The sequence below is a fragment of the Bombus vosnesenskii genome, unplaced genomic scaffold (assembly GCF_011952255.1).
Source record: "Bombus vosnesenskii isolate JDL3184/JDL3185 unplaced genomic scaffold, Bvos_JDL3184-5_v1.1 scf7180000015251, whole genome shotgun sequence".
NCBI lineage: Eukaryota > Metazoa > Arthropoda > Insecta > Hymenoptera > Apidae > Bombus > Bombus vosnesenskii.
This window is the reverse complement of record NW_022883904.1, coordinates 397-26,583: the sequence shown is the minus strand read 5'-3', so window position 1 is coordinate 26,583 and position 26,187 is coordinate 397. Positions and strand designations below refer to the sequence as shown.

At 39.9% G+C, this 26,187-nt stretch overlaps 4 protein-coding genes across 7 annotated transcripts; all 4 read left to right on the top strand.

The window, feature by feature from the left end:
• Positions 1-368: 368 nt before the first annotated feature.
• On the top strand, positions 369-1,475 carry LOC117241083 (katanin p60 ATPase-containing subunit A-like 2). 4 transcript variants are annotated; one of them, XM_033507067.1, is made up of 3 exons: positions 369-423; positions 848-1,037; positions 1,183-1,472. In XM_033507067.1, exons 1-3 carry the CDS (start codon positions 420-422, stop codon positions 1,451-1,453), a joined length of 465 nt encoding a protein of 154 aa, XP_033362958.1. In that variant the 5' UTR covers positions 369-419; the 3' UTR covers positions 1,454-1,472. The 4 variants fall into 4 exon arrangements, with proteins under 4 accessions (XP_033362958.1, XP_033362960.1, XP_033362959.1 ...); XM_033507069.1 differs by lacking the exon at positions 369-423 and having other exon boundaries at positions 801-1,037; positions 1,195-1,475; XM_033507068.1 differs by lacking the exon at positions 369-423 and having other exon boundaries at positions 801-1,037; positions 1,192-1,475.
• Positions 1,476-1,515: 40 nt separating this feature from the next.
• LOC117241082 (katanin p60 ATPase-containing subunit A-like 2) lies at positions 1,516-2,813 on the top strand (the record flags this gene model as incomplete). Its single annotated transcript, XM_033507064.1, has 5 exons — positions 1,516-1,520; positions 1,579-1,775; positions 1,834-1,946; positions 2,160-2,359; positions 2,510-2,813. Coding segments are annotated over exons 1-5 (819 nt in total), but the record flags the coding sequence as incomplete, so codon positions are not given.
• A 12,729-nt stretch (positions 2,814-15,542) lies between these two features.
• On the top strand, positions 15,543-16,988 carry LOC117241081. The gene is made up of 2 exons (XM_033507063.1): positions 15,543-15,761; positions 16,251-16,988. Exons 1-2 carry the CDS (start codon positions 15,543-15,545, stop codon positions 16,986-16,988), a joined length of 957 nt encoding a protein of 318 aa, XP_033362954.1.
• Positions 16,989-24,534: 7,546 nt separating this feature from the next.
• Positions 24,535-25,488, top strand: LOC117241084 (histone-lysine N-methyltransferase SETMAR-like). Its single transcript, XM_033507070.1, has 3 exons — positions 24,535-24,547; positions 24,613-24,929; positions 25,318-25,488. Exons 1-3 carry the CDS (start codon positions 24,535-24,537, stop codon positions 25,339-25,341), a joined length of 354 nt encoding a protein of 117 aa, XP_033362961.1. The 3' UTR covers positions 25,342-25,488.
• Positions 25,489-26,187: the final 699 nt, after the last annotated feature.

The following is a 26,187-nucleotide window of genomic DNA, read 5'->3' as shown; positions in this document are numbered from 1 at the left end:
GAATAAGATATTTTATAATCTGCGAAAAAAGGTAAGGAATATTCTAGATTTTAGATTTTAGATTTTAGATTTTAGATTTTAGAATTTAGAATTTCCACGTCACAGACGAGTGTGTTTTGTTATTTGATTTGTAATATTGCTGCAGTTCTCTTAATAGCTGTTCGTTTCATGCGATACTCGCACATAGTATCTATGACTTTTGCTTCTAACAATTTTTATAATTAGGCTGTATCAAATATTTTTAATGTTCGTGTTTCATGAAAAATCATGTGTAACTCGTTGAATTCGCAAATGTAACAAAAAATTACATGAAAAACCTTATATTATTGTAATGAAAAAATAATTATATTAGGAGGAGAGTCATATTTCGGAACGTCATCGGAACATATTATACCTTGTATGCGATTATTTGGAACACAATGGGTGAGTATATTATAATTGAAATATATTCCTAGTTCCAATTCTTTTGAATAGTGTCAGTGACCAATCGAAATAGAAATCAGTGGACATCATGGAGAGAGAAGGCGAAACCAAATTTGAAAATTCGACATCGGTAATTCAGTAGTTAAGAATAACTCAATCGATTATGTAGATTAACTAGTTATAAACAAATATATGAAGTATAAATTCAAATTATTCTTATCCATCTAAAAATTGGAAATTAAAAAGCAGAAGACAAGAAATTATCTTCGAGGATTTATATAGTAAATACATTCTTTTGCCTGTCTTACCTAGAGATAAAACAGTTGTTTGATGGTTATCTTATGGTGTTCAGTCATTGCGAAAAATATTTTTAATTAGTTAAAAACTATAATTAATTAAAAACTACATTTTTTTATGTATATAGACGTTAGCGATGTATTATTCCGGGAAGCTCGTCTATCTCCCGAACATCGGGTTTGCGACAACATCGATTTGGAAATTATCGTTGCAGAGTATGAAAATGATTACAAGATGAAATTTCAAAAATATCCCATATTGTGTAAGAAAATAACTGGAAGGCGAATGACGAGGGAAGTGACAAATGCAAGCAAAACGTAAGAATTTAAATTATTTAACGATATTAAACGGTATTCAACGTATTCAACGTATCGTATTCAACGTATCGTATTCAACGTATCGTATTCAACGTATCGTATTCAACGTATCGTATTCAACGTATCGTATTACAATATGATCCAGTGTTTGTAGAAGTATTGAGACAAAAGCCAAATCTGTTAGTAAACAAGCGAGAAGTGAGCCTGTGAAAGAGACGAATCTACAGCAGAAGATAACTGATGACAATACGAATCATATTAATCTCGCAATGACAGTGACGTCAATATTCCCCAATGAGAGTGATGGACGTTCATCAGAAGAGCTATTTAACGTCCCAATGGAACAATCCATGCAATCGAAGGTATTGAAATGCATTGAAAAGCTTTATTCAGATAATCCGGAATTACAAGGCTGAGGACATCTCATGATCTTAAACGATAAAATTCCCGTCGATAAACCGTCCAACGTATATCGACGATGACGTGATTTCAGTAACGCTTCAAATATCAAATTACGTAACACTTACTTAATATAGAGAAGACGCCATTTTATCTTTGTATCATCACAGGAGATCATAGTAAGCAAATTAAATGTACATTGGGATGACGTTATAGGCCTAGAGGAATGTAAAACCGCTGTTAAGGAGGCCGTTGTGTATCCCCTTAAGTATCCTATCTTTTTTGATGGCCCGTTTTCCCCCTGGGAAGGTATTTTGCTGTACGGCCCACCTGGTACAGGTAAGATACTCGCATTCTTTTCATTTCTGTACGTGTTTACAAGAAATATACAAAACAGGGAAAACGAAGTTAGCGAAGGTAGTCGCGACAGAATGCCATTGTACCTTTTTTAACATAACTGCCAGCTCATTGGTCAGCAAATGGAGAGGCGATTCCGAGAAGTATATACGTGTAAGTTGCTTTGTCTATGTAAGTTTCTTTGTTCCTTTGTCTATGAAGGAGAGATTCTAGGTATAAAAAGATTTGATTTTATTTTTCGTCATTTATATATAAATAGAATAGTTGTTTGGAGAACGAAATGATATCATATTCGTGATGAGGCAATGAATTTAAGGAATTTCGAATATAATATTTAATGAATAATACATTTGTTAAACTGAACAGGTTTTATTTGAACCTGCCTATAGTCATTCGCCTACAATTATTTTTATCGACGAGATTGACTGGATCGCCACAAATAAAGGAGACTGTATATTGTCTGAACCTGCAAAGAGATTCAGATCAGAACTTCTTTCTAGATTGGATGGATTAGTGTCTAATGAGAATTCTAATGTAGTTCTTCTGGCTACAACTAATTCCCCTTGGTACGTATATCACGTTATTTCAATGTTTTCTAAGTAGAAAATATCGTAATATTTCTCCAAATTTCAAATATGTTATTGTGTTGTTTGAAGTATTCCTTCATTATTATTAGTATAATAGAACGATAATATTTATTGTAAATATGTTATTAGGGGCATTGATGCAGCTTCACTCAGGCGTCTCGAAAAGCAAATATACGTATCATTACCCAATGAAGTTGCTCGACTTGGTATATTCAAATTATACCTTAGCAACCACTTATTAGAAAATACAGATATTGTAAACCACATAGTAAAATGTACTGAAAGATATTCTTGTGCAGATATAAAATTGCTTTGTAAGCAAGCGCGGCTACTAGAAATAAGCCCGATATGGAGGAGACTTGAAAAGAAAGAAACACCTGTTACCACTTTGAAATATGAATTAAAAAGTTATGAAATATTAGCAAAATTGTTAAAAAAATGTCACCTACAGTTATGCAAATAGATAAATATGATACGTGGAACAAATAAATACGCAATCGTAAGGACAGATATTGAAAAATATAAATAAATGGATTATCGTTCGCGAAATCATTCGCATGTGTGTGCATGTGTGTATGCGCGCATGTGTGTGCGCGCATGTGTGTCATGTGTGTCATGTGTGTGCGCGTGTGTGTGTGCGCACGCGCTATAGGCTAAGTTTAAAATGTTCGGTTGTATTATATCCTTGTATTATATATGTCGGAGATGAAAGGAAAACCGGAGCCTTCCCTTTGCAATTTTGAGGAAGCCTTCTAATGCTTTAGCCTAGATTTTATCATAACTGTAATTAAGCAATTGTCATTTGTAATTGTTTGATATTTGTGAAAGCGAAAGTGGGTTCGAGGTGACAACTGGTCGCCGAACGTAGCCACGGTCACGGGATAAACGTTTTGCCTAACGAAGGTGTGGATCGGTTGTATTGTTCTCCCTAGAAATCACATAGAATTGTACTTTAGAGATGTCGATATAATGGGACACACGTTGTATTAGGAATCAATCTCCAGACAGAAACTGCCTAGCAACGACGTTTGAATCTTTCTCGATGTTTCCAAAGAGTATACAACAAACTTTTGACAGAAATTGCCTAGCAACAACGATTGGAACCTTCTCGATGTTTCCAGCGAGCATATAACAAACAAATGCAGTCGTATAGCGAAAAAGATTTTCATCAGATATTCATTCGTGTGATCGCCAATTTACCGAGTGTCTGAGCAATTGTAGTTTGTGTTTAAAATTATTCTACACATAGTAAAGAGTTATCCCGTTGACCGTGGATTCGTTTGAACCCCGGAACATTGTTAATAGCGTTAATTAAATTCAGTATTCGTGAAACCTATCAATCGTTAATCTCATTATACGTTAAATTCATTATTCGTAATACATATTATTCGTTCCTCTTATTGTTCGTTAAACTTATTAATCTTTAATCTAATTATTAGTTAAACTTATCATTTGTTAATCTTATTATTTATTAAACTCATTATTCATAATATTTCGTAAAATCTTTTTTATTCGCGTAAACATATTCTGTTTCGTAAAACAATGGCTAATTATTCGTTCCTCTTATTGTTCGTTAAACTTATTAATCTTTAATCTAATTATTAGCTAAACTTATCGTTTGTTAATCTTATTATTTATTAAACTCATTATTCATAATATTTTGTAAAATCTTGTTTATTCGCGTAAATATATTCTCTGTTTCGTAAAACAATGGCTAATTCAAACGAAGGATCATTACGCGCCTTAACTCCTAATGATAACCCGACATATATATGTGAGTGTATTTTATCAAAAATATGTTTTTTATGTTTTCTTATCTTAATAATTATTTTTAAAAAAGACTTAAAGTCTTATATGAAAATAAAGCTGTTCTTTATTTCAAATAATTGAAGTAAATAAATACAATGAGTTTTATATTTTATTACATCTTATATTATTGTTATATTGTTATTGAAAAAGTTGATATAATCAACAGTTCTTCCTGTTCTCTTGATTGTTTCTTGCTTGTTTCAAACCATGATAATAACCTACAAAAGAAATAACATAGTCCATTGAAAATTTAATATACAATAAAATACTTATATGAAATAATTACCTGTGTAATATATCATGTAACCACTAATATACCATGACATCAACATACTTGAAAGTGCGTCTGTATCATTATCTGGTAATCTAGTACATTTTATTAAAATTTCGTATTTTTTTTCCAAATAAAATGTTAAACTTATTCCAAATTGCTTATTAATATTAGAAGTATTCAGCATTCCATTAGAATTTTTAAATTGTACTTACTTGGCCATTAATTGTGGTGGTAAAGGAGGTGCAGGTGGCATTATATCGGTCATCGAATTGAAAGATGGTCCCGGTATGAAGTGATGTTTATACGCATTTGCTTCTTCAGAGTCACAATCCATTTTTTCTACATTATATTTTTCCGAATTTACATTTGTAGAAAAATTAGTCTCACAAGTCTCATCGTTCTCTTCATTGAATTTCTCTTCCAAAGCTTTCTTTTGTTGTGCTATTTGACTTTGCAAACCTTCTGATTCTAAAAGAGAACTCAACTCGACTTTCTGTGTATTACCATAGCCTAAACACAGAGTAAAAAAAATTTTTGTCATTTAATAGAATGACTGAGTGCCATTCGGTTACTGTCCTTACAGGCAATGTATTAGAATTTCCCGTGCATAAATGTATATGTATAAATGTTTGCCTTGATATATGTAGTAATAATCACTCGTCTAATGAGGAGAATTATATTCCAAGCAGCGAATAATGAACAATAAGTAACATGCATGTTTATGGTTCATGACCCTATATCCCACGGGTCTCCCCATAGACATTGACAGGTACTCCTGCCCAGTTAAGGACCTGCTGAATGACACTGTGATAGACTATGCGAAAGCCTTTACTTCATATATATATATGTATTTTTAGTACATTTCTTAATTGACATAACCATCATGCTAAAGGTATTACCTACAAATTTTACAACACACGTGCTGTTGAGGTTATTCGGTGTGTAGACAGAGAAAACACGTGGATAAATTGTAAGGTAGAAAATATATTTAAATAGAAGTGTAATAAGTAAAAATACAATTTGAGCTGGTCCAGATCCGCACGCTAGCTGTGTTACCTAATAACTGAAAAACCCCGAAGCCAACGTCGCCTGTCTACTGGTTATGGCCTGACTTCGTCGCAGTCTTTTGTCTACACGCTGTCGATGGCTTCAGTGCTTGAGAAAACTAAAAAAGACCAGCCGTAGAGTTTTCTTAGAAGTGAACTTCAACACCCTCCCTAAAACTCTACATCCCTACAAACAATTATCTCAAATTTACAAATTATCTCTTAATATTTTCTAACTCTTGCGGTAAATATCTGAAAATTAATTTGTCAATGCCTTCTCAAGTACATTTGCCAGCCGCCTTTCTCTTTTCCATACAAATTAATTTATTACACACAAAAAAAAAACTAGAAGACTAAACAGATCATGTAGAGTTTTTCCTCTTTTTTTTGAGAAGTAATAATCACTTCGTCACCCTCCCTAAAAACTCTACATGTTTACAAACAATTACCTCTTAATATCTTTTTTACTTTTCAAACCTAACTTTTTCCTTAAATATTCAAATCTCGGTTTTGGCAACGCCTTTGTACATATATCTGCCAATTGCTCTTCGTTTGTTACATACGTTATATCAATTTCGCCTCTATTGTATAAATCTCGCAAGAAATGATATCTTACGTCAATATGCTTACTTCTTTGATGGAATTCTGGATTCTTAATTAATTTCACGGCACTAGTATTGTCTACACATAGCATATACTTAAGGATCTCTAATTTACATTCAAGAAATATTTTCTTTAGCCAGATAATTTCTTTCGCTCCTGAGGCTGCACTAACATATTCAGCTTCGGTCGTAGATAGAGCTATACATTGTTGTCGCTTACATTGCCATGTGATGGCCGCATTCGCATACTTACATACAACGCCTGATGTCGATTTTCTTGTTTCTTTGTCGCCTGCATAGTCAGCGTCGCTAAAGGTTTCGAGACTGCCTGCTTTTGTATATAAGAGTCCCATGTCTGCGGTCCCTTTTATGTAGCGCAAAATTCGTTTGACTAATTTCCATTGATACTGGTTTGGATTCTCTAAGTGTCTCGCCGCTATATTTATTGCAACACTAATATCTGGCCTACTTACGGTTTGTAAAAACATTAAGTTCCCTACGGCTTCTCTGTATGGTGCGTTACAATCATTATCGCCTATGTTACTTTCGTTCCAATTAGTCTCGATAGGTAGAAACACTGTTTGCCGCATTCATATTAAATTTTTCCAATATGTTTTCGATATACCTACTCTGATGAATGAATATTGAACCATCTTCTAATCTATTAATTTCAAGTCCAAGAAAACTCTTTACTTCTTTCGAACTCGTAATTTTGAATTCTTTATTTAAATCATCGAAGAATTTATCAATTAAAGATTCGTCTGAAGCTGCTACCAGTCCATCGTCTACGTATATGGTCATCAACATTAATTTGTCGTCTTTTGTATAAATATAAGAACAAGGATCTGCGTTACTCTGATAAAATTTTAAGTTCGAGATAAATTTTGTGAAACTTTCCGTCCAACATCTTGGAGACTGCTTTAAGCCATATAGGCTTTTTAGCAATTTACAAACCCGATTTGTACCATCATCATAACCTTTAGGTTGTTTCATATAAATATCTTCTTTCAGACTTCCATATAAGAATGCGGTTTTAATGTCGAACTGTCCGAGGTGTAAATTATTTTTGGCTGCAATACTGAGCATTAATCTAATTGTGTCAAACCGAGCAACGGGACTGTATGTTTCCTTATAATCTATGCCTTCTTTCTGTGAACACCCTTTTATTACAAGTCGCGCTTTGTATCGTTCCTAGTTGTCCGGATTTAGCTTTATCGTTAAAACCCACCTATTGCTAAGTACCTTCTGATCTTTAAGTTTTTCTACAAGTATCCACGTCTTATTTTCATGGTGCGATTTCATTTCATCATTCATAGCTGTTTCCCATAACTCTTTCTTTTCGGATCTCATCGCTTCATCTTCAATGCTATCCATATGGTTGTTGGTATCTTCTTCTGCAGCATAATCCATGTTTTAGCTAAACACGCTGCGATGTTCTATACCCAAAGTCTGAATCATCTTGTTGAATAGTCGGACTTCACAGATTTTAATGTACTTGCATCTAATAAATTTTGGTTGATTCTACGTAATATACTTGTTCTTTGTACCCTATTCTATTCGGAGATTTTTCACGTAACGCAAGTGCATATCGGCAAGTGTGTCAAAAGTATGACATTGTACAATAGACTACGAAAAGATGATGATGTACACTACGACCACAATATACACAATACGCAGTAAGTGCATTACACACGCAATAACATGCACTGCACACAATACACACAATACAACTCGCTCAACAATAATTGCTACATTCGCATGGACATTAAAGAACAAATAAAACGAATTAAAAATAAAAGAGTTTAAAAAAGTGAAAATTAAAAAGGTCTAACAATATCTACAAAAATTAAAAAAATTTGTGGTTGGTATGATACAGAATAGCTACCATTAGCTGCAACAGCATTATCCGTGTTTGTTTGGCTGCTTTCATTCGATATGTTTGTTGTTTTCGCATGAAAATAATGTTTTGTACAAATGGTCTACATGCTTCGGTCTCCCTTGCCCATATCGCATTCGGGTTTTTAATTGCTGGAATCAGTTTTATTGGGCTTTTCTCGTTATTTGAGTTCTTCTCGAAAGCCCGTTTCGTAGTTTCCCACAGTGAGTAATTGGTGTCCTCGTGGGGTGAAAGTGAGTCTAGATATTTCGAGAATTCCATATCATTGTTATCCTTTATAGCCTTTTTGACGTTTTTGTTATTTTGCTCAGGACTTTTTTATTTGCTGATATTTCGTGTTTCTGCCAAATCGCTTTTGCTTCCTTCTCACATTTAATTTTTTCCAGAATTTCATTCGGTATTAATTTGTTTTGTCTGGTTGTTGATTTGCAATTCGTGGTTGCTTCCACTACTTGTGTGAGTTCTGTTAAATGCTTACTCAACTTCATCTGGTGTCTTGTTATTACTAGTACATTGCCTAAATAATTGTTTTATTGCAGAGTGATGTTGACTTACTGCAAAAGACTCGTTTGCGTTATATTCAATTATTATTGGAGTATGATCAGAGACGAGTCTTAGGTTTCCTGATATTCTTAGTTTGTTTAGATCTGTATCATTTGTGACTGCAAAGTCAAGCACATCCAGTGTTTTATTGAGTTCTGTTGATGTGAGTTAGCTCGTCAGCTGACCTTAAGGTTACTCCTAATATTACTCTGAGAGTGTACTTCCAGTATTCTAGTGTTATTTTATATTTTAATGTTGCGTACAATGTTCAAATTTGGAAAGAATTTGTATTTGTTTGTACTGAGACGGTTGTAACTTATACGTGACCCTGATTAATTTGGCTATGGAGGTAGTGTTTTATGTTATTCTTAATTATTATTGCTAAACCTCCATGTGCTCTTCCTGATGAGCATACAGTATAGTGTGATATTTTTATGTAACTCTATTTGTTGTATAATGTATTATACAAAATGTTTTTATTTCATGTATTCTCTTTTGTAGCCCATTAGCGTCCCATGCTCTTATCTTTAATATATCCATTGATTTATTTTTGCATTAGTGCGCTGCTGATAAGTTGTAGCATGGCTGATATTTCTTGCACTTGTTGCTTTAATAGCGAATTCTGCTTAATTCTGTTAAATCCATGTTTTTCTATAGCTTGCCTCACGTAGCTCTTTAAATTCTGTTTAGATTCATTGCTCCAGATTAATAACTCTAACGGGACCCGCCTACGGCACTGGAGCTGCCAGGATGGCGAAGATGCGGGTGGAGGTACTAGAGAAGGAGATCGAGGTCTTGCGGAAAGAGCAATCAGGAAAGGCCGGGTGTGTCCGTTAGGAGAATGCACGGTACTCGCTCATGTACCTTGTCTTGTAAAGGCGTTGCTCGCACCTTGTCGCCAATAAGTTCGTTTATCTTATTGGCAGCCACTTTCACCTCGCTGCCAGCCCTCATTTCTATCAAGATGTCCCCAGCTCTTGTTCTACGAATGCCCGAGCTTTCCTCAAGAACATCCTTCGCCACAATGAGATCTTTATACACCTGAAGCCATTCCTTGCCCTCTCCTACTGTTACGCCACGAGGCTTGCCACAGGCTGTGTTTTCTAACCGTCGCTCGCGGTCCTACAACGTCGCAGACGGATCGTCGCGGCTGCCCGGCAAACAAACATTGTAGTGGCAAGCGCATGTTTCACTAAGCAAGCCAACCTCCAGAAACGTCGACTCGTGGCCGTTACTTTACCTCGCGTAAAAGAATATGGCGCGATCCGAACGTAGTGGGGGTCGCCTTCCAGAAAAGACCAAAATAATCGAAGGGCGGGCAGTTCCTTCTGACGAGTCAAACGTGACACACCGAACATATCAGACCAATAGCAAACGAATTTATCTAGAGATCAAAGTCGAGTCCAATTTCTGTAACATCTTCATCAGATTATTGTAAAATATATTGTTCTATGTTAACCTGTTAATACAGTGTTACATTCATTAAACCACCTCTGTTATCCTAAACGAAATAGTCGTTCCCCTGTTTCAAGAGGAAATTCAAAGAGCTCGGGCCTTCACTAATGAGGATCCTGGAAGAACGCCTACAGGAATGGCGTCATAGTCTGAAAACAAGGCAGAGAAAGGCAACCACGGTTGCGGGCAATGCCACCAATCGCCCTTGAAGTCGAGCACAAGAGAAAGAAGGATGCGAAGAGACCAGTTGCTGCCAAGGCGCTTAGGACCTCACAACGAAGTCTTCGGTTTAGGACGCGATGGAGAGCAGATGTGTTGACGGGTTGCTCCCGCTAGCCGAGTGTATGTACGAGGACGTAGGAGCGTTTGAGATGGGTGTGATTGTTATAGGGTGTAATGGGTCAATGAGGCGGGAAGTGTAGTGTAATAATAATTGTAAGAAAGTAGTGAAATGAAATGAGAGGTATGAGTGGACTGAGGTGGCAGGAGAATGCATGGGAGTGAAATAGTGTTGGGTGATGCGGGGGAGAGTGAGTGTGTGGAAATGGAAATAGAGTTGGCATGTATGATGATTGAGTAGGTGAGCAACAAGACGTTTGTGCGTAATGGGGTGATAATATCCTCACTGAACAAGAATAAGTAAGTGGAGGATGTAATAGGAAGTGTGCAAGAAACAAAAAGTACGGTTAGTAATCGTTAATTTGAATTTATCCGTTATTAGCGACCTCGGATAAAGTCAAATAAACATCTAGACAAGACCCCATCGACTATAATGGCAGATCCACGCGTCACGGTAATTAGTCGCTTATATACATACGGGATAGTGGATAACTGCAAATAAATAAACAATAACGTGAGCATGTCGTGTGACTCGATGTAAGTCCCTATTTTTAAGGAATAAAGTCGGGCCGGCCAGGGTTCTTATACTTATAATATTTATTTGGCCATTTATTTATTGTGACACGAGCCGAACAAGGTTCTTTGGAATAAATAAATAACTAATGGGGTGCCGAATAATGAGGGGGCTGTAGGAGTTACGTGGTGATTAGTAGGTTTGGAGTATGTAACGGTTGAATATAAGCACCACTATAATATTATAATATTTTGTTATTTTATTTATTCTTTTAGTTTATTTTACTTCTTTATTTATAACTTTATATTGATTAACTAGTAATTGTTTTATTCGTTTTATTTATTATTTATTATTTAAATTATTTATTTATTTTTATTTATTTATTACTTATTATTTATTATTTATTTGATTTATGGTATTTATTACTTATTGTTCATTATTTATTATATATTGTTGTTATTTATCTATATTGTGGCGTTCTTGGCGCGCATCATCGGGTCTTTAGCAGTATGCAAGCGTTTGACAGGGGAAAATTAGATAGCACAATTACTGAAAAGATAATCATTGTTTGGCTTATTTGTTGACGACCTGGCGATGTTCATGGACTTGCTTATTACATACAATATGGACAGACGGTCTAAGGTAAAAAAACGTACGGCGCAGGGGGTTTCGGAATCCCCAGGCCCCGTCGGGAACACGAGTGGCTTACCAGGCTCGACCCGACGGTCATCACGTTACTGGAAGAACGGTGGGGGGGGGGGAACACCAGGCACCCCCTTGTGCGGTAATAGCTACTGGGGAAAAGGAAAAGGAAAAGGAGAAGGGCAAACTAAAGAAGACGATAGCGGGAGGAGAGAAGCCGAGGATGATGTCTGACGTGGAACCGAATGAGAATGTGATAATCTCGGTTATTCCGAGGAAGGATGGGGGAGAAAAGTGAGGATTTCTGCCCCTTTAAACCGAGTAAGAGGCTTCAGGGGAGCCGTGATTAGTGAAAGGACGGAAGTTGGAGTGATTGAGGAATCGGAGGGGTGCTTTGGGACTAGAGGGAGCGACCACAGTACGCCCGTAGCAGGGAAAGGACTGGCCTACGCTAGAATGTTGACCAGGAGGGTGGTCGAGAGGAACATCAGCGCGAAATCCACGAGATCGGCTATGGCTAGCGAAGCCGAGGATAGTGCGCGAGACGATACGCAGATTAGCGATGCTGACGACGAGGATCTTCTGATCTCCAGGGCTGAGTTGAAGGGGCTCACACAAGCCATGGTAGGGATGGTTAAAATGTTCAACATGGTGTTGAAGAGCCTGTTGTAAGTTGGACAAAGAGAAGGATGAAGGGATAAGGGCGATAGGCAACATGATGGAAGGTATCCTATCTATCTTGGAGCAGTGTGGGGAACACAAGGAGAGAAGAAGAAGGAGAAGGAGAGAGCCTGCCGAGGTTGTGAAAAGGGCAGACAGGGCAGAGTTGGAGAGGGAAGTGACGATAGCCAAGGGTGGATATTCAAAAAGAAAGGTATTATCGCCGGCTGAAGGTATCAGAGCTGAGGAGTATAAGAGACCCCGAAGAGGAGAGGGCACATACGCTGAGGCGTGTGGGACGGAGAATGGAGTGATAAAGGGTGACTACAGCGAGGACTCCGAAGGTTGGGTGAGGGTAGAAAAAGGAGGAGGGAGAGGAGAGCTCGCTTAGAGCAAGCTACACCGATGGTGCGCCCGGCAAGCAACCGGCGAGTTGGTACTGAAGAGAGAGGCGTACCAAGAAACCGGAGGAGGAAGGAAACCATACTAATTAAGGTGGAGGATGGTTGTAAATGGCTTCAGGTGTATAAGAGGATAATGGCGGTGAGGAGTTCATTGGAGGGAGACACGGCGGTCCGTAGGACGAGAGCGGGCCATATCCTGATTGAATTCGACAGGACGGTGGTGGTCAGCGAGGCGGCGGCCAAATTGAGAGCTGCCTTGAGTGATAGTATGGAGGTGGCCGCTCTGGTGAACAGGGCGACTCTACAAACAAGAAACATCGACCCCCTCACCAGCAGGGAAGAGTTGGTGGAAGAAATCAGGCCACACTAGGGAATCGAGGAGAGTGGGAAGGTGGAAATTAAATCTATAAAGGCGGCACCATGGGACACGCAAGAGGCGGTAGTTGTCCTCCCGGTGAGTGGAGTTCCTAGTGACGAGAGAGAAAGGAGATTGAGAACTGGGCTAACGATAGCCTCCGCTAGGCAGTTAGCTAATGTTCGGCGCTGTTACAGGTGCCACATGTTGGGACACGTGGCGGCAAGGTGTACTGTTGCATGTCCTGGCAGAAAGTTGTGTAGGAGGTGCGGCAGCGCTGAGCATAGTATGAAAGATTGCGATAGAGAACCGAGACGCGCCATGTGTCCGAAACACGGTGGTATAAATGCAAGGCATGTAACGGGTTCGTTGGCGTGCCCTATGGTGCGCTTAGGTGGTAGGAATAGACGGGTGCCCAATTAGTGTCTTACAAATATACCTGAACAGGTGCAGGCTTGCACAAGACCTGATGATGCAGTGCGTATGTGAAAGCAGGGTGGACATAGTGGTCATCTCCGAGCCCTATAGGCAGTTGCCTTATTTATTTAATGACGAGGGTGGGGATGCATCGGTATGGGTCACCCTATTTAATGGAAAACATGCGACGAGCGAGGCGCTGATAAGAAATGTAGGGATTGTGGGGGTCAGGGTTGGTGATGTGCTTTGCATCAGTGGGTATTGTTCCCCCAATACGGGCAGGAACCAGTTCAATGATTATTTGAAGGAACTGGAAGGGGTCATAAAGGAAGGGAGGAAAGGAGCACCGGCGATTATGGTTGCCGGTGACTTTAATGCGAAATACAGCCGCTGACAATGCTCATAGAGAGAAGCATGGTCACGATCCATTCCATAGGGATCAGTATGGCTTCTGGAGAAACAGGGGGACTCTTGAAGCCCTGGATAGGATCGTCGCAGTTGCTGAAGAGTGTAGAAGGAAGGGCCTGGTGTGTGTTCTGGTCGCCCTTGATGTGAAGAACACCTTCAACGCTCTAAGGAGGGAGAGGATAATGGAGGAGATCCGAAGGAGACGGCTACCGGGACGGTTACAGGAGTTGTTAGCGGACTATCTGGCTGAAAGGAGAATATTGGTACACTGCCGGGACGATGTCGTAAGGAGGAACGTCTACGCAGGGGTCCCGCAGGGGTCGGTCTTAGGACCGTTACTGTGGAATCTAGTGTATGACAGGGTGCTGGAGGCGCTGGACCGGGAGAAGACGGAGGTTATACTCTTAACAAGGAAGAGGATTCCGAAGATTTTTAATGTTGACGTGGGGGATAGGGGGGGGGGGGAGATTTCCACTAGCCGTGTTGTGAAGTACCGAGGGGTAGTGTTGGATAGTGCTAGGAGATTCTCCTCCCACCTCAAAGCAGTTTGTGATTAAGCGAAACGGTTCTTGGGCGCCATACGGAGCCTACTTTCAAACATCGGTGGGGCCAACGATTTAGTCAGGAGACTGTATTATGGGGTCTGGAAGTCTGTGGTACTAAATCGCGCACCGATATGGGCCTCCTCTCTGGGAAGAGAAACAAATAGGTCGATCATGAGAAGCGTGCAAAGGGCAGCGTTGATCTGTACGTCTACCGCCTACCGTACGGTGTCACATGGGGCTCTGTGTGTGCTTACCGGTAGCATGACAATTTACATCAAGGCATGGTTGCGGTGGAAGCAGTATGGAGTGAAGAGGCGGATCAACGAGAGCCCTGAAGAAATGGCACATGTTGGGCAAGAAGAAATGAAGGATTTGGAGACGGAGGCAGAGGACAGGTGGAGATTGGAGTGGGCGTTCCACAACCCCCAAAATTGAACTACGAGACTGGTAGAAGATCCGCTGATCTTCTACAAAAGAAAGAGGAAGATCAACTACCATATGATGCAGATCCTTACGGGACATGGTATCTTTAACTGTTACCGTCATAAGATCGGCAAAGAGTCTCACACCAGCTGTTGGGATTGTGGTGCGGTGATGGATGACGCCGAGCATGTGCTATTTTGGTGCCTTAGATGGACGGAGGAGAGAACGAAGTTGGAGGTCGAGATCGGTGAAGATTTTCAATTGGAGAACCGAGTCGTTGAGGAGATGGCAGCAGAGGAGCGGTTGTGAAACAGGTTTCATGACTTTTGTACAAAGGCGATGAAATGCTGGCTTTCTAAGGAAAGGGCGGTGGAGGTCAGGAGAAGACGGGAAGGAAGGAGGAGAAGAATGACCGGAGTCGAGGAGAGAGGATAAAGGATCGGGTACGTGGTGTAGAGGCCAACCTGAAGTAATGTCGAATGACTGTACCCGGTTGGTGCCTCGAGTACCGTAGCAGAGGAAAAATGAGGAGGGGTTTTCAGTGGGTATGGCGATGTCATCTGCCGAGTCCTACATAACCCGGAGACGCGGGTCTTTGGGTATGCGTAAAAGCGTTTCCCCCTCCTCGCTATTAAAAAAAAATAGGACCTCACAACGAACTCCAACAGGAGGGCCGGTGCAGGAGACCAGGAAGATGGTGCTCCCACTCCCTCCGCGGTCATCTGCGGTGACCCTAACGCTGAACGAGGGGAGGAAAACATCATAAGCTAAAGTGCTAGCGACGGCTAGACAGAAAGCCGAATTCGGCATTGAACGAGTTAAAATCAAAATGGCGATGACTGAGATTATCATTCTAGAAGTTCCCGTAGACAAAGAGAGGAAGAAGGCACCCGCGCTTACAGCATGGTTGACACAGGTCCTGGATCTGACCACGGTGAAAGTTGCGGCCCCAACGGTGGAGCTGAGGGTAACTAAGATCGACATCTCGGTCGGCAAAGAAGAACTTCGGGACACCCTGGAGAGGGCCGGAGGATGCAAGGCACTGGAAGTTTGAGTAGGAGACATGAAGACTTCCAGAGGTTGGGTCAGCCTGGATAAGATGCCCGACAGTAACAGCGGGCAAATTAAGTCAAGCGGGAAGAGGGTCGAAGTCTCCCCGAAGAAACTAATAGAAGCTACAGATGCTTAGAACTGGGATACGTGAGAGTGACCTGCAGATCTACGGTAGACCGGGGGCAGCTATGGTACAGATGCGAAGGCATCGGTTACCAGGCCAAGAGCTGCTCTGCCACCGTGCCCGGGGGTCCGCTCTGTGAGTCGCTTGGTGCGCCACCCACAGAATGGGAGAGGCGGCATGCGTTCCGCCGAAAACTAAAGGGACGAGCCGGATTCGGGAGCCTGCTACGGGCAGGAGACAGGGCGACAACGCGAGAGATCTACCGCAAGAAGAGGAAAGAATCACGAGTGGGGCAGATGGCCAGGGGGAAGCCATGGATATGGACTTAGTAAAGTAAATAAATTCATGCGGCTCCACCAGACCAACTTGGAGCGATCGAAACGGGCAGAAGACCTGCTCTTCCAGGCGATAAGGGAGAGCAGGGTTTTTCTGGCAATGGTAGCCGAGCCCTATTGTATACTAGACACCCCTGACTGGGTCGCAGACCTGGACGGCTTAGCCGCTATGACGTGGATGTCAGCACCGAGCACATCCGCCGCAGAGATCCTGCTCGAGCAGGGCAAGGGGTATGCCGCAATCGAGTGGGCTGGGATGGTAGTGGTGGGCATATATGTTTCCCTGAACAGTGGCCTGGTCGCGTTTGAGGAGTTCTTGGACGTGTTTAGCGATTGCGTGAGACGATACCTTTCACGTCAGGTCCTCGTCCTGGGAGACTTTAACGCTCACTCCTCGCAATGGGGAACACAAGGACAGATGCTCGGGGCCGGATGCTATCAGACTGGGCTGCGGGCCTCGGGCTCCTCTTACTTAACAGAGGCTCGACCAGCACATGCGTGGCATGGAGAAGATGTTCCGTCGTCGATATTACATGGGGTAATACCCAATGCCTTCCGGCGGGTCTCAGGCTGGATAGTAGCCGAAGGGGTTGAGACTCTCGCAGTCCACCTGTATATATTCATCGAGGTCGGCCCGGAGACAATACCCGCGAGACAGACCTGCGGCATTAGGGGAATGGAACTCTCCAGCCCGCCACCAAGATGGTGCCTCAAGGATAGAGACAACGAGATGCTCCAGACAGCAGCCAGTGACGCGGCCTAGAACTGGGACGCCCGTACAGAGAAGACAAACATGTAGGAGGAGGCGGAGAACCTTCGCCGAGACGTCAAAGCGGCATGTGATGCGTCAATGACGCGCTCCGTGCCAGGGATTAGACTGGTGGACCTGAAGATCGCAAAGCTACGGATAAAGTGCATTCGGGCCCGCAGGCGGTTCTAGAGAGCCCGCTGTCGGCGGCTTTATGACGAGGAAGAAATCTACTTTTGAGTCTGTACGATAAATTGTTTTACTAATAGTGAATAGAGAAGAGGTCTTCTAACACTCCATACATCTACCCATGTTGATGGGTTATTATTAATTATTATTAGCCATAAGTATATAGGAGGGAAGTATTTGCGCACTTTTACTCACTGGCGTTTACTGGAGAACTAAGCCCTTGCTTGTGCAGTGTTAGGAGGTTACGAGTGTTAGGTTCTGACCTATCAAACCTGAACAGGCACCTTGGCCGACATCACACGGATGCTCGCATCCAGTGGAGATGTCAATATTGTGAAAGGAGTTTCCCGAAGCTGCATGGGGCAAAATGCCACATTCCAAAGTGTAGTGGCACTAGTCAAAGGAAAGAAGGAGCGTACAAATGCAAATTTTGCCCCATGAGCTTCTGTACTCAGAGAGGATTATCCACCCACGAATGGCATGCGCACTGCCATGAGAAATGAAAAAAGAAGGAGAACGGGCTCTTGTGAGAGCTCGATGAAATTTATAACAGTGAAAAATTGTCAAATGTTGAAATTAGCAAAGTCCTCACTAACAGGACAGTTGAACAAATAAAACACAAGAGAAAGATATTAAAAATAGCTAGTGAGAATACAAGTCCTCAAGAGTTTGCCGAGGAGACAGAGGGAGGGTGCGATCCCGTTAATTCAGGCAATGCGCGGACATGCGTTTAGCCTGTAACTAGCGGGGAAACATATAATGAGAAGCCTACCCATCAGTGGAGACTCCAACTAGAGTACGAAATAGAGAGAGTAACCGAGGTGCCCCCGTCGTTGAAGGAGGTTAACGCTCGGTTAACAGATATTTGGGCAAAATACAAGGAAAATAAAGAAGTCCTAACAAATAATTAAAATGAATTTATTTACACATCTCTATATGGAGCGCTAGAGAATGTTAAAATTAAAAATGACAAAAACAAAAGTAATTCAAAATCCCAAAATAGAAGATATTATAATAATAAGAATAATAATAGAAATAAAGGGAAGGAATACTCCTACGCACGTTGCCAGGAGTTGTTTAAGGAATGTCTAAGAAAGTTGTCCGACGTTGTCGTTAACAACGATCGTGCATACCTGGAACCAACCAGGCAGTCACCGGAAGAGAGTGAAGTGAGGACGCTCTATGAAGATTTATGACGTCGGGCAGAACCAACCAATCCCCCAATCCCAGGAAGTAGAACCTCTGAGCTGGTAATAAACGAATTGTTTCCGCCGATAATCGCCGAGGATGTGAGCGAGAAACTTAATAAAATTAGGAAAAAGGCTGCGGAAGTAGCGGATGGATTTCAAAAAGAACATTTAATGATATCTGGCCTGCCCGCAATACTAGCTAAAATTTGTAATATATTAATGTATAGTTCCCATTTTCCGACAGTATGAAAGGAAAATAGGCCTACACCAATTTCAAAGCAAAGAAACCAAGCAACCAGGTGGAGAATTGGAGGCCTATAACAATAGGCCCCATTCTCGGCCGAATTTTCTTCTCCATCCGCGGCGGAAGGATGAGAAAAGGTATTGTGTAAAATTTAAGGCAAAAAGGTTTTACATCTGAAAATGGATGTAAAATAAACATCGATCTATTGAACGCTGCCTTAAATTATAGTAAAAAAAATAACGGGGGGATATTCACAATTGTGGATATTTCCAACGCATTTGACACAATATCCCATTCGGAGTTAAGCAGGGTGACCCTCTATCGCCACTGCTATTCAACTTATGCCTAGAACCGCTGCTGGAAATGATTGAGGAGCAAACCCGTGGCATCATTGTCAGTTGTGAAAGAAAAATATCGATCCTGGCTTTCGCTGACGACATTGTTCTACTTGGTGAAGATGAGAGGGAGGCACAACAAGAATTAATATGCTCCATTAATATCTGAAGAGCCTGGGGATGAACATATCTGGTGAGAAGAGCCAAATGTTCCAGGTGGTCGCCAAAAAGGACACATGATTCATAAAAGAACCGCGAATTAGGCTCGAAAATGTCAACATACCAACGGTTGACCCAGATGAGGCCTTCAGGTATTTAGGCGCCAAAATGGGGCCTTGGAACGGTATCCATTGTGGCATCATAGTGCTAGAAATTCTGAGCATGGTCAGAAGAGTTAGAAAATTCTCTCTGAAGCCATGCTAGAAAATTGAGTTAATTACGAAGTACATCTCCCCTCGATATATTTACCATTTCCTTATAAATCTACCAAATGACAGTGTCTTAAAATTATTGGACAGCGAAGTCAGGCAGGATATAAAGGTCATATTACATCTTGTGCATTGGACAGCCACTGGTTTCTTTTATGCTCCAAAAGCAAAAGGGGGATTAGGGCTACCGAGACTTGAACATATTATCAAACTTGGTACCGTAAAAAGCGCATTAAACAATAAGAATTCAGTCGATCCAGCGGTATCTAGCTTGATCCGGCCTGCCACTTCCGAAGAGGTAGAAAAAGCTAGAAAGCGACTAGAGAGCGGACATATTAAACAATGGCAAGAGTTGAGAAGTCAGGAACATGGAGTAAATGACTTCTCAAAGAGTAAAACTGGCAACGTGTGGCTCGAGGAGTATAATCTGTTCAAGCCCTCGAGATTCATCGATGGCGTAAGACTTAGGACAAACACCTTTGGGACACGGACTGTATTGGCACGGACTGACAAAAGAATTGATGTAACCTCAAGTGAGCGTCTCGATTTGGGCGCCTATGAAATCTTCCTCCACGAAAAAAAGCATAACAGTTCAATGCTAATATAAACTATAAGTATTAATTAATTGATTATTATCATTATTATCAATATTAATACAGATTATTACTACAGTTTAATAGCATAATTGTGAATGTCTCTAAAAATATAATATCCATATTACGTTGTTTTGACATTAAAATTTAGCATTTATCTTACATTGTATTTTGCGTGTTAAAGATATGTATAAAACAATTGATTTTTATAACAGTTTGCATAATGTACATATAATATTAAATACATTAATTAAACACAGATATATCAATTTTCTCTAAGTAAGTACATATTTATCAAATTTATCCTGCATGCACTTTATATATGTCGGAAATGTCGTTATTAACAAGATGTTTATGTATTTCCATTATCTTTGTTCTAAAATTCACTGTTATTTTGGGAATTTGTTAAAAAATCTCTTAATCCTTTTAGGAGATGTATCACTCTAAACTGAGATCTAAACTCAGATCACAGGTTTTTTTTTATTTTATAGATTAGATTCACAATTTGTCCAGTTTGGACATTTGGTAGAATTTTTTAGCTGTTAGATTATTATGTGGGTAGCTACCCCCAGTGGGATACCATCTTCGTGTTTGTTTGGTTGTGTCCTTTGTGAGGTCTGCTGGGTATTTCCCTTTCAGCCTTCTATCCATGTTTGAGGTGTTGATCGTTTCCGCAGCTAGCCAGTTTGGCTGTGTTCCTATTCTTTCTTTGTATTTTTCTGCGTGTCTGCTAATTTTCTCTTTGACCATTGGTATTCCCAGGTCCTTCCGTATGCCTTCGTTTCTAACGTACCATGGGGCGTTTACTATTGTTCTAAGAATTTTAGCTTGTACTGTCTCTATTTTGTTTATATGGCTCATTGCCGTTGCCCCCCATAGTGGTATTCCGTACGTCCAGATTGGTTTTATGATCGTTTTGTATATTTTTAATTTATTTTCTATGCTTAATTTGGATTTTCGACTTGTTAGCCAATGCATTTGTCTCCTTGTTGTCTGTATTTTGTCTATTATTGATTTAGTATGCTGTTTCCATGTGAGTTGTGTTTCTAGGTGTCTAGTGCTAGGTATTTGACTTGCTTTGTTTGCGGTATGTGCGTGCCGTTCAGTAGGATGTTTGATGGTGTCTGTTTTCGCAGTGTGAGTGTAATATGGTTGCATTTATCGGTGTTTGCTTTTATTTGTTTATCTTGCAGCCACTTTTCTATTTTTGTGATATGTTCTTGTAGTAATTTGACTGCCGTTTCTGGGTTAGTGTGCCTGACTAGTACAGCTGTGTCGTCCGTGAGTGTCAGTATTTTGCTATTGGTAGTTGTTGGTATGTTTTGTGTATAGTATTGATCCTAAGACGCTTCCTCGCGGAACCCCTGCCTTGATGTCTTTAACTTCAGAGTATGTGTCCTTGATTTTTATTACGAAGGTTCTGCTGCTTAAGTAAGATTTTATTAATTGGTATATTTGCTCCGGAAATTGTTTCCTGATTGTTTGTAGTAGGCTTTCGTGGTTTATTTTGTCAAATGCTTTATCTATGTCCATAGAGAGGGCTGTACAGTATTGTTTGTTTTCTAATGCTAGTATTATTTCTTTAATGAGCCTGTGCATTTGCTCTATAGTGGAGTGTATGTTTCTGAATCGAAATTGGTGATCTGGTATTAATTTTTCCTTCTATATTATTGGTTTTATGCGGTTGCATATTATTTCCTCTAGTATTTTGGAAAACACAGGAAGTAGTGATATTGGTCTGTAAGATGCAGTTTGGTGTGGTTCTTTGCCTGGTTTAGGTAACATTATGTCCTGTGCTAGTTTCCACAGTTTAGGAAAGTATTGGATTCTTAGTATTGCATTGAATATTATTGTCATTAGTGTTATCGCTTTTGGCGGAAGGTTTTTCAAGATTTTACCATTGATTAGGTCGATTCGTGGTGCTTTATTGTTTTTTGTTTTCTCGATTATGTTTCTAATTTCTTGTGCTGTTGTTTTAGGTATGGTATAGTGGTTGTCAGTTGAGGTACTAGTGGTAAACGCATCCTCGTCCGTATGACATTTGGGGTTGCTGTTGTTGATATTATGTGGTATAAATGTGTTTCAAAGGTGGTTGGAAAATTCTTCAGCTTGCTCTTCGTTGCTTCTTGCCCATGTGTTGTCTGCCGTCCTGATTGCTGGGACTAGTTTTATTGGTTTCTTTTTTTTCGTGGCTTTCCATAGGGAGTAGTTGGAGTTCTCGTGAGCAGAGAGTGACTCTATGAATTTTGTGAATTCGTTATTGTTGTGCACTTTTATTTTGTTTTTTATTTCCTTTGCAAGTTTGTTTAGGTGTTTTTTGTTTTCTCGTGTTCTATGTTTTTGCCATTTTGCTTTCGCTTTTCTTTTTTCTCTAATTTTTTCAAGTATGTCTGATGGAATTATTTTTGTTTGTCTGTTGGTTGGTTCAGGTATAGTGGTTGTCCATGATGCTTCTTGGATGGTTTCTGTCAATGGTGTTACTGCCTGTGCGACGTGTTCGGGTGTTTCCAATGGGATGCTGCAACTGGTTTTGCTCTCGATTATTTCTTTAAAAATTTGCCATTTGGTTGTTCTGTTGCATAGTGTCCTTGGATTGCTATAAAGTATTAATTTGTTTCTGTAAGCAATTGGGCTGTATGCAACGAGGCTGGGTGTTATTTTTAGTTTATTTGCGTTTAGTCCCTTTGTAACTGCAAAATCGAGTAGGCCAGGTATTTTGCTCAGGTCTGTCGGCCAGTATGTCTTCCTGTGGATAATATATTGAGGTTGTTGTTAATGTATTTTTCCAGGATTCTACCTCGAGGTGTGGTAATTCTTGATCCCCATAGCGTGTGGTTTGCATTGTAGTCTCCCGTTGCGATATACTTGTCATATCTACATACTATGATATACATACTAAGTGTTGAAAGTACTCTTCCCACGTTTGTGATGTCATTTTGTGTCGCGGTGGTACATATACTGCTGACAACTGTAAATGGTTGCTGCTAGTTTGTACAGTAACGGTGGTTGCTTGTATATATTCCTTACTAGCTTGGCTGTGTTAGTGGTGTTTAATGTCGTTTCTTATTATTACTGCGGTCCCTCCGTGTGATTTTCCTGAGGGATGCTTGATATCATATATTGTGTAGTACGGTATTTTTATGTAACTTTTTATAGTGAAGTGTGTTTCCGATACGAGTAGTATGTCGATATTATTATTATACAGGAATGTTTTAGTTTCTAGGACAGTGTGTTGTTAAATGCTTCGTATCGTATCTTGTCATATTGTTTATTGCTCTTGTTTGGTGACCAATTTTTGCTAATTCGTCACTTAATTTTTTTGTGTTAGTTTTTGAATGTAGTCCTCTTATAGCTATTTCGTAGCTCCTTTCCGTTTTCAGCTGGTATGTGTGGTACACAGCGTTTTTTCTTTTAATTCCTTTATCACTTTCCTATAATTTTCTGGGGTGTTTATTTGAATTTTTACTTGTTCTAATTTTGTTTGTTTTATTGTGTAGTTTTCCTTCCCAACTATATCGTTTAGTCGATCAATAAGCGGGTCTATTATCTGGGCGTCGACAAATATTGGTGGTGGTTTTGTAGTTTGCGTTGATTTAGTTGTGTTTTTGGTTGTTGGGTCGTCTATTTCTTCCGTAAGTGAGCTGAAGGAGTTTCTTACTGGTAATTCTTGCAGCCATCGCTGCTTTTCTGTATCTGAATTTCCTGATATTTTTCGTTTCTTGTTATAACTTGCCACCTTCCAGCTTTCATCCTGTTGGGTTAATTCGTTATTGGTAATATTCTCTTCATTGTTTGGTATTGTTTCCATATCAACTTCGTTTGAAGCTGAGCATTCCTGTTCTTCGTTTATTGGTTGGCTTGGTTTTGATATGTTTGTTGTTTTATTTATGTAGTATTGTTCGTCTTTGTTAATTATTTTTATCGGTGGGATGTGCTTTTTCATTTTAGTTTTGCTTGTAGTCTTCTTAGTAGAAGACACGAGTTTCCACCATTCAGCTATGGGCGTTGCCGTTCGTAACTTTCTCTTCCCCACTTGCCGCACTTTTTCTGAAGCACTGTTTTACACGTCCGTTTAGCTCGGTTGCTCTGGCAGAACTCGATTTACAACATTGAGAACATTTATATCGAAAATTCTTTCTCGCATGAAGCTTCTGTATCAATACAAAAGGCACGAATTAAGATATATGATTATTCACAAGTATTAGAGCACTTGCTGATCTTATAGATTTTATAGAAAATGTGATACATGATTGATCAAGATTATTAAGAAAATGAAGTTTACATCCGTATGAGATTAACGATCCGAAATACACACTTTGTGAAAATTCGTGACAGTTGGAGGAAAAGTAATGAATTAACGATTATGTGACAGCAATTAAAATCCGTCGATCTAAGGTCTTTATTAAATTAAATAGTTCAAAATCGTTTACATATTAGGTGATCCCATAAGTTTTTGTGTATATATTTCATGTGTCGATTTCTAAACATACGGCGATAAGGGACCAATGCACTTGAGCTTAGCTGATCGAGAACAGGCTAGAGTAGATCTTCGTGGGCATAAGATCGTAATATAGTGAACACAATGACTTCTAACAGTAAAAAATCACGAGTGAAATGCGTATCCATTTTCGACATCTCATGTTATATGAATTTCGGAAAGAAAGTTCGGAAACAATTGCCAGGAAAAACATATGTGCTGTTTACGGAGAAAATGCGCTTTCATCTCGCACCTGTAGGAAGTGGTTCCAACGTTTTAGAGCTGGGAATTTCTGTTTAGAAGAGGAGGTACGCTCCGGGCGTCCTCCTCAGACAGACGGAGATAAAATTCGGGATCTTGTTGAAAAATCACCAAGTTTGACAGTTCAAGAGATGTCAAATGTCCTGAAAATACCTAAGACAACGATTCATAGGTGTTTAAAAAAAATGGGGATGGTGTCAAAGTTGAACGTTTGGGTGCCCCATGAACTTACGGAACGGAACCGTCTTGAACGAACGACAGCGTGCATGTCATTAATTGCACGTAATAAACGTAAACCATTCCTTAAACGCCCCTGGTAACTGGTGATGAAAAGTGGATACTTTTCGAAAACCCTGAACGGAAACGTAGCTGATCCCAACGAAATCAGCCACCTGAACGCTGTGCAAAACCAGGGTTACATCCACGTAAAGTTCTTTTGTGTGTATGGTGGGATTATAAAGGAATACTCTATTTTGAACTTTTATCTAGTGGTGATACCATTAATTCAGACAAATATTGCGCTCAGTTGGAAAAATTAAGGGAAGCACTAGCTGAAAAACGGCCAGGTTTAGTGAATAGGAACAACGTTATCTTCCATCACGACAATGCTAAACCGCATGTCGCGAAAAGCGTTACAAAAAAATTGTCTGAATTTAATTGAAAAATTTTACCACATCCCCCATATTCCCCAGACATTGCCTCATCTGATTACCACCTGTTCAGAGCATTACAACACTTTTTAGTAGCTAAAAAATTTGAAAATATTGACACTCTCAAAAATAGCATAGAAAATTATTTTAAAGAAAAAACAAGAGAACTTTTATCGAGACGGAACCTACCAGAAAAATGGGAAGAAGTTGTACAACGAGAGGGGGATTACATTTTTTCATGAAACTGAAAGGTATGTAAACGATCTTAACATATATAACCTCTCGAAAAACGGCACGAACTTATGGGATGACCTAATAATTAAACAACTATAAATATATCAAAAGATTATAATAAAAGAATGTAATAGAATATCTAATGTCCGTATTTGTAAATACAACGAAAAACGTAACGTGTAGATTGCAGATGTTTATGAATGTAAAATTTGCGAAAAGCATATGAAAGTTATACACATAAAATATACAAATATTGATATATGCACGAAAACTATGCGTATATGCACAAAGATATGTACAATTTATGAGTAATATGTCTAATATTGATTTATTAACGTTATGTGAATTGATACAAAAGGATATTTAACAATTTCGTTTTAAATAAAAATCTATTTATGACGACGGGCCAAAATTCGCATTACGATAAATTACGATAAATTATAAATTGCTTTTCCGTATCTGCAGCACTCGAATTGTACAAGTAATGTGTGCGTTTGAGGGCCCGACCTTTGGTCGACCGCGCCATACCTGCAGTAAAAACGCATACTGGCTTCGCATTTAGATGTTCGCGTTCGACTTGGGAATGGCGCGCATAGATGGTCGGCGCGCGACT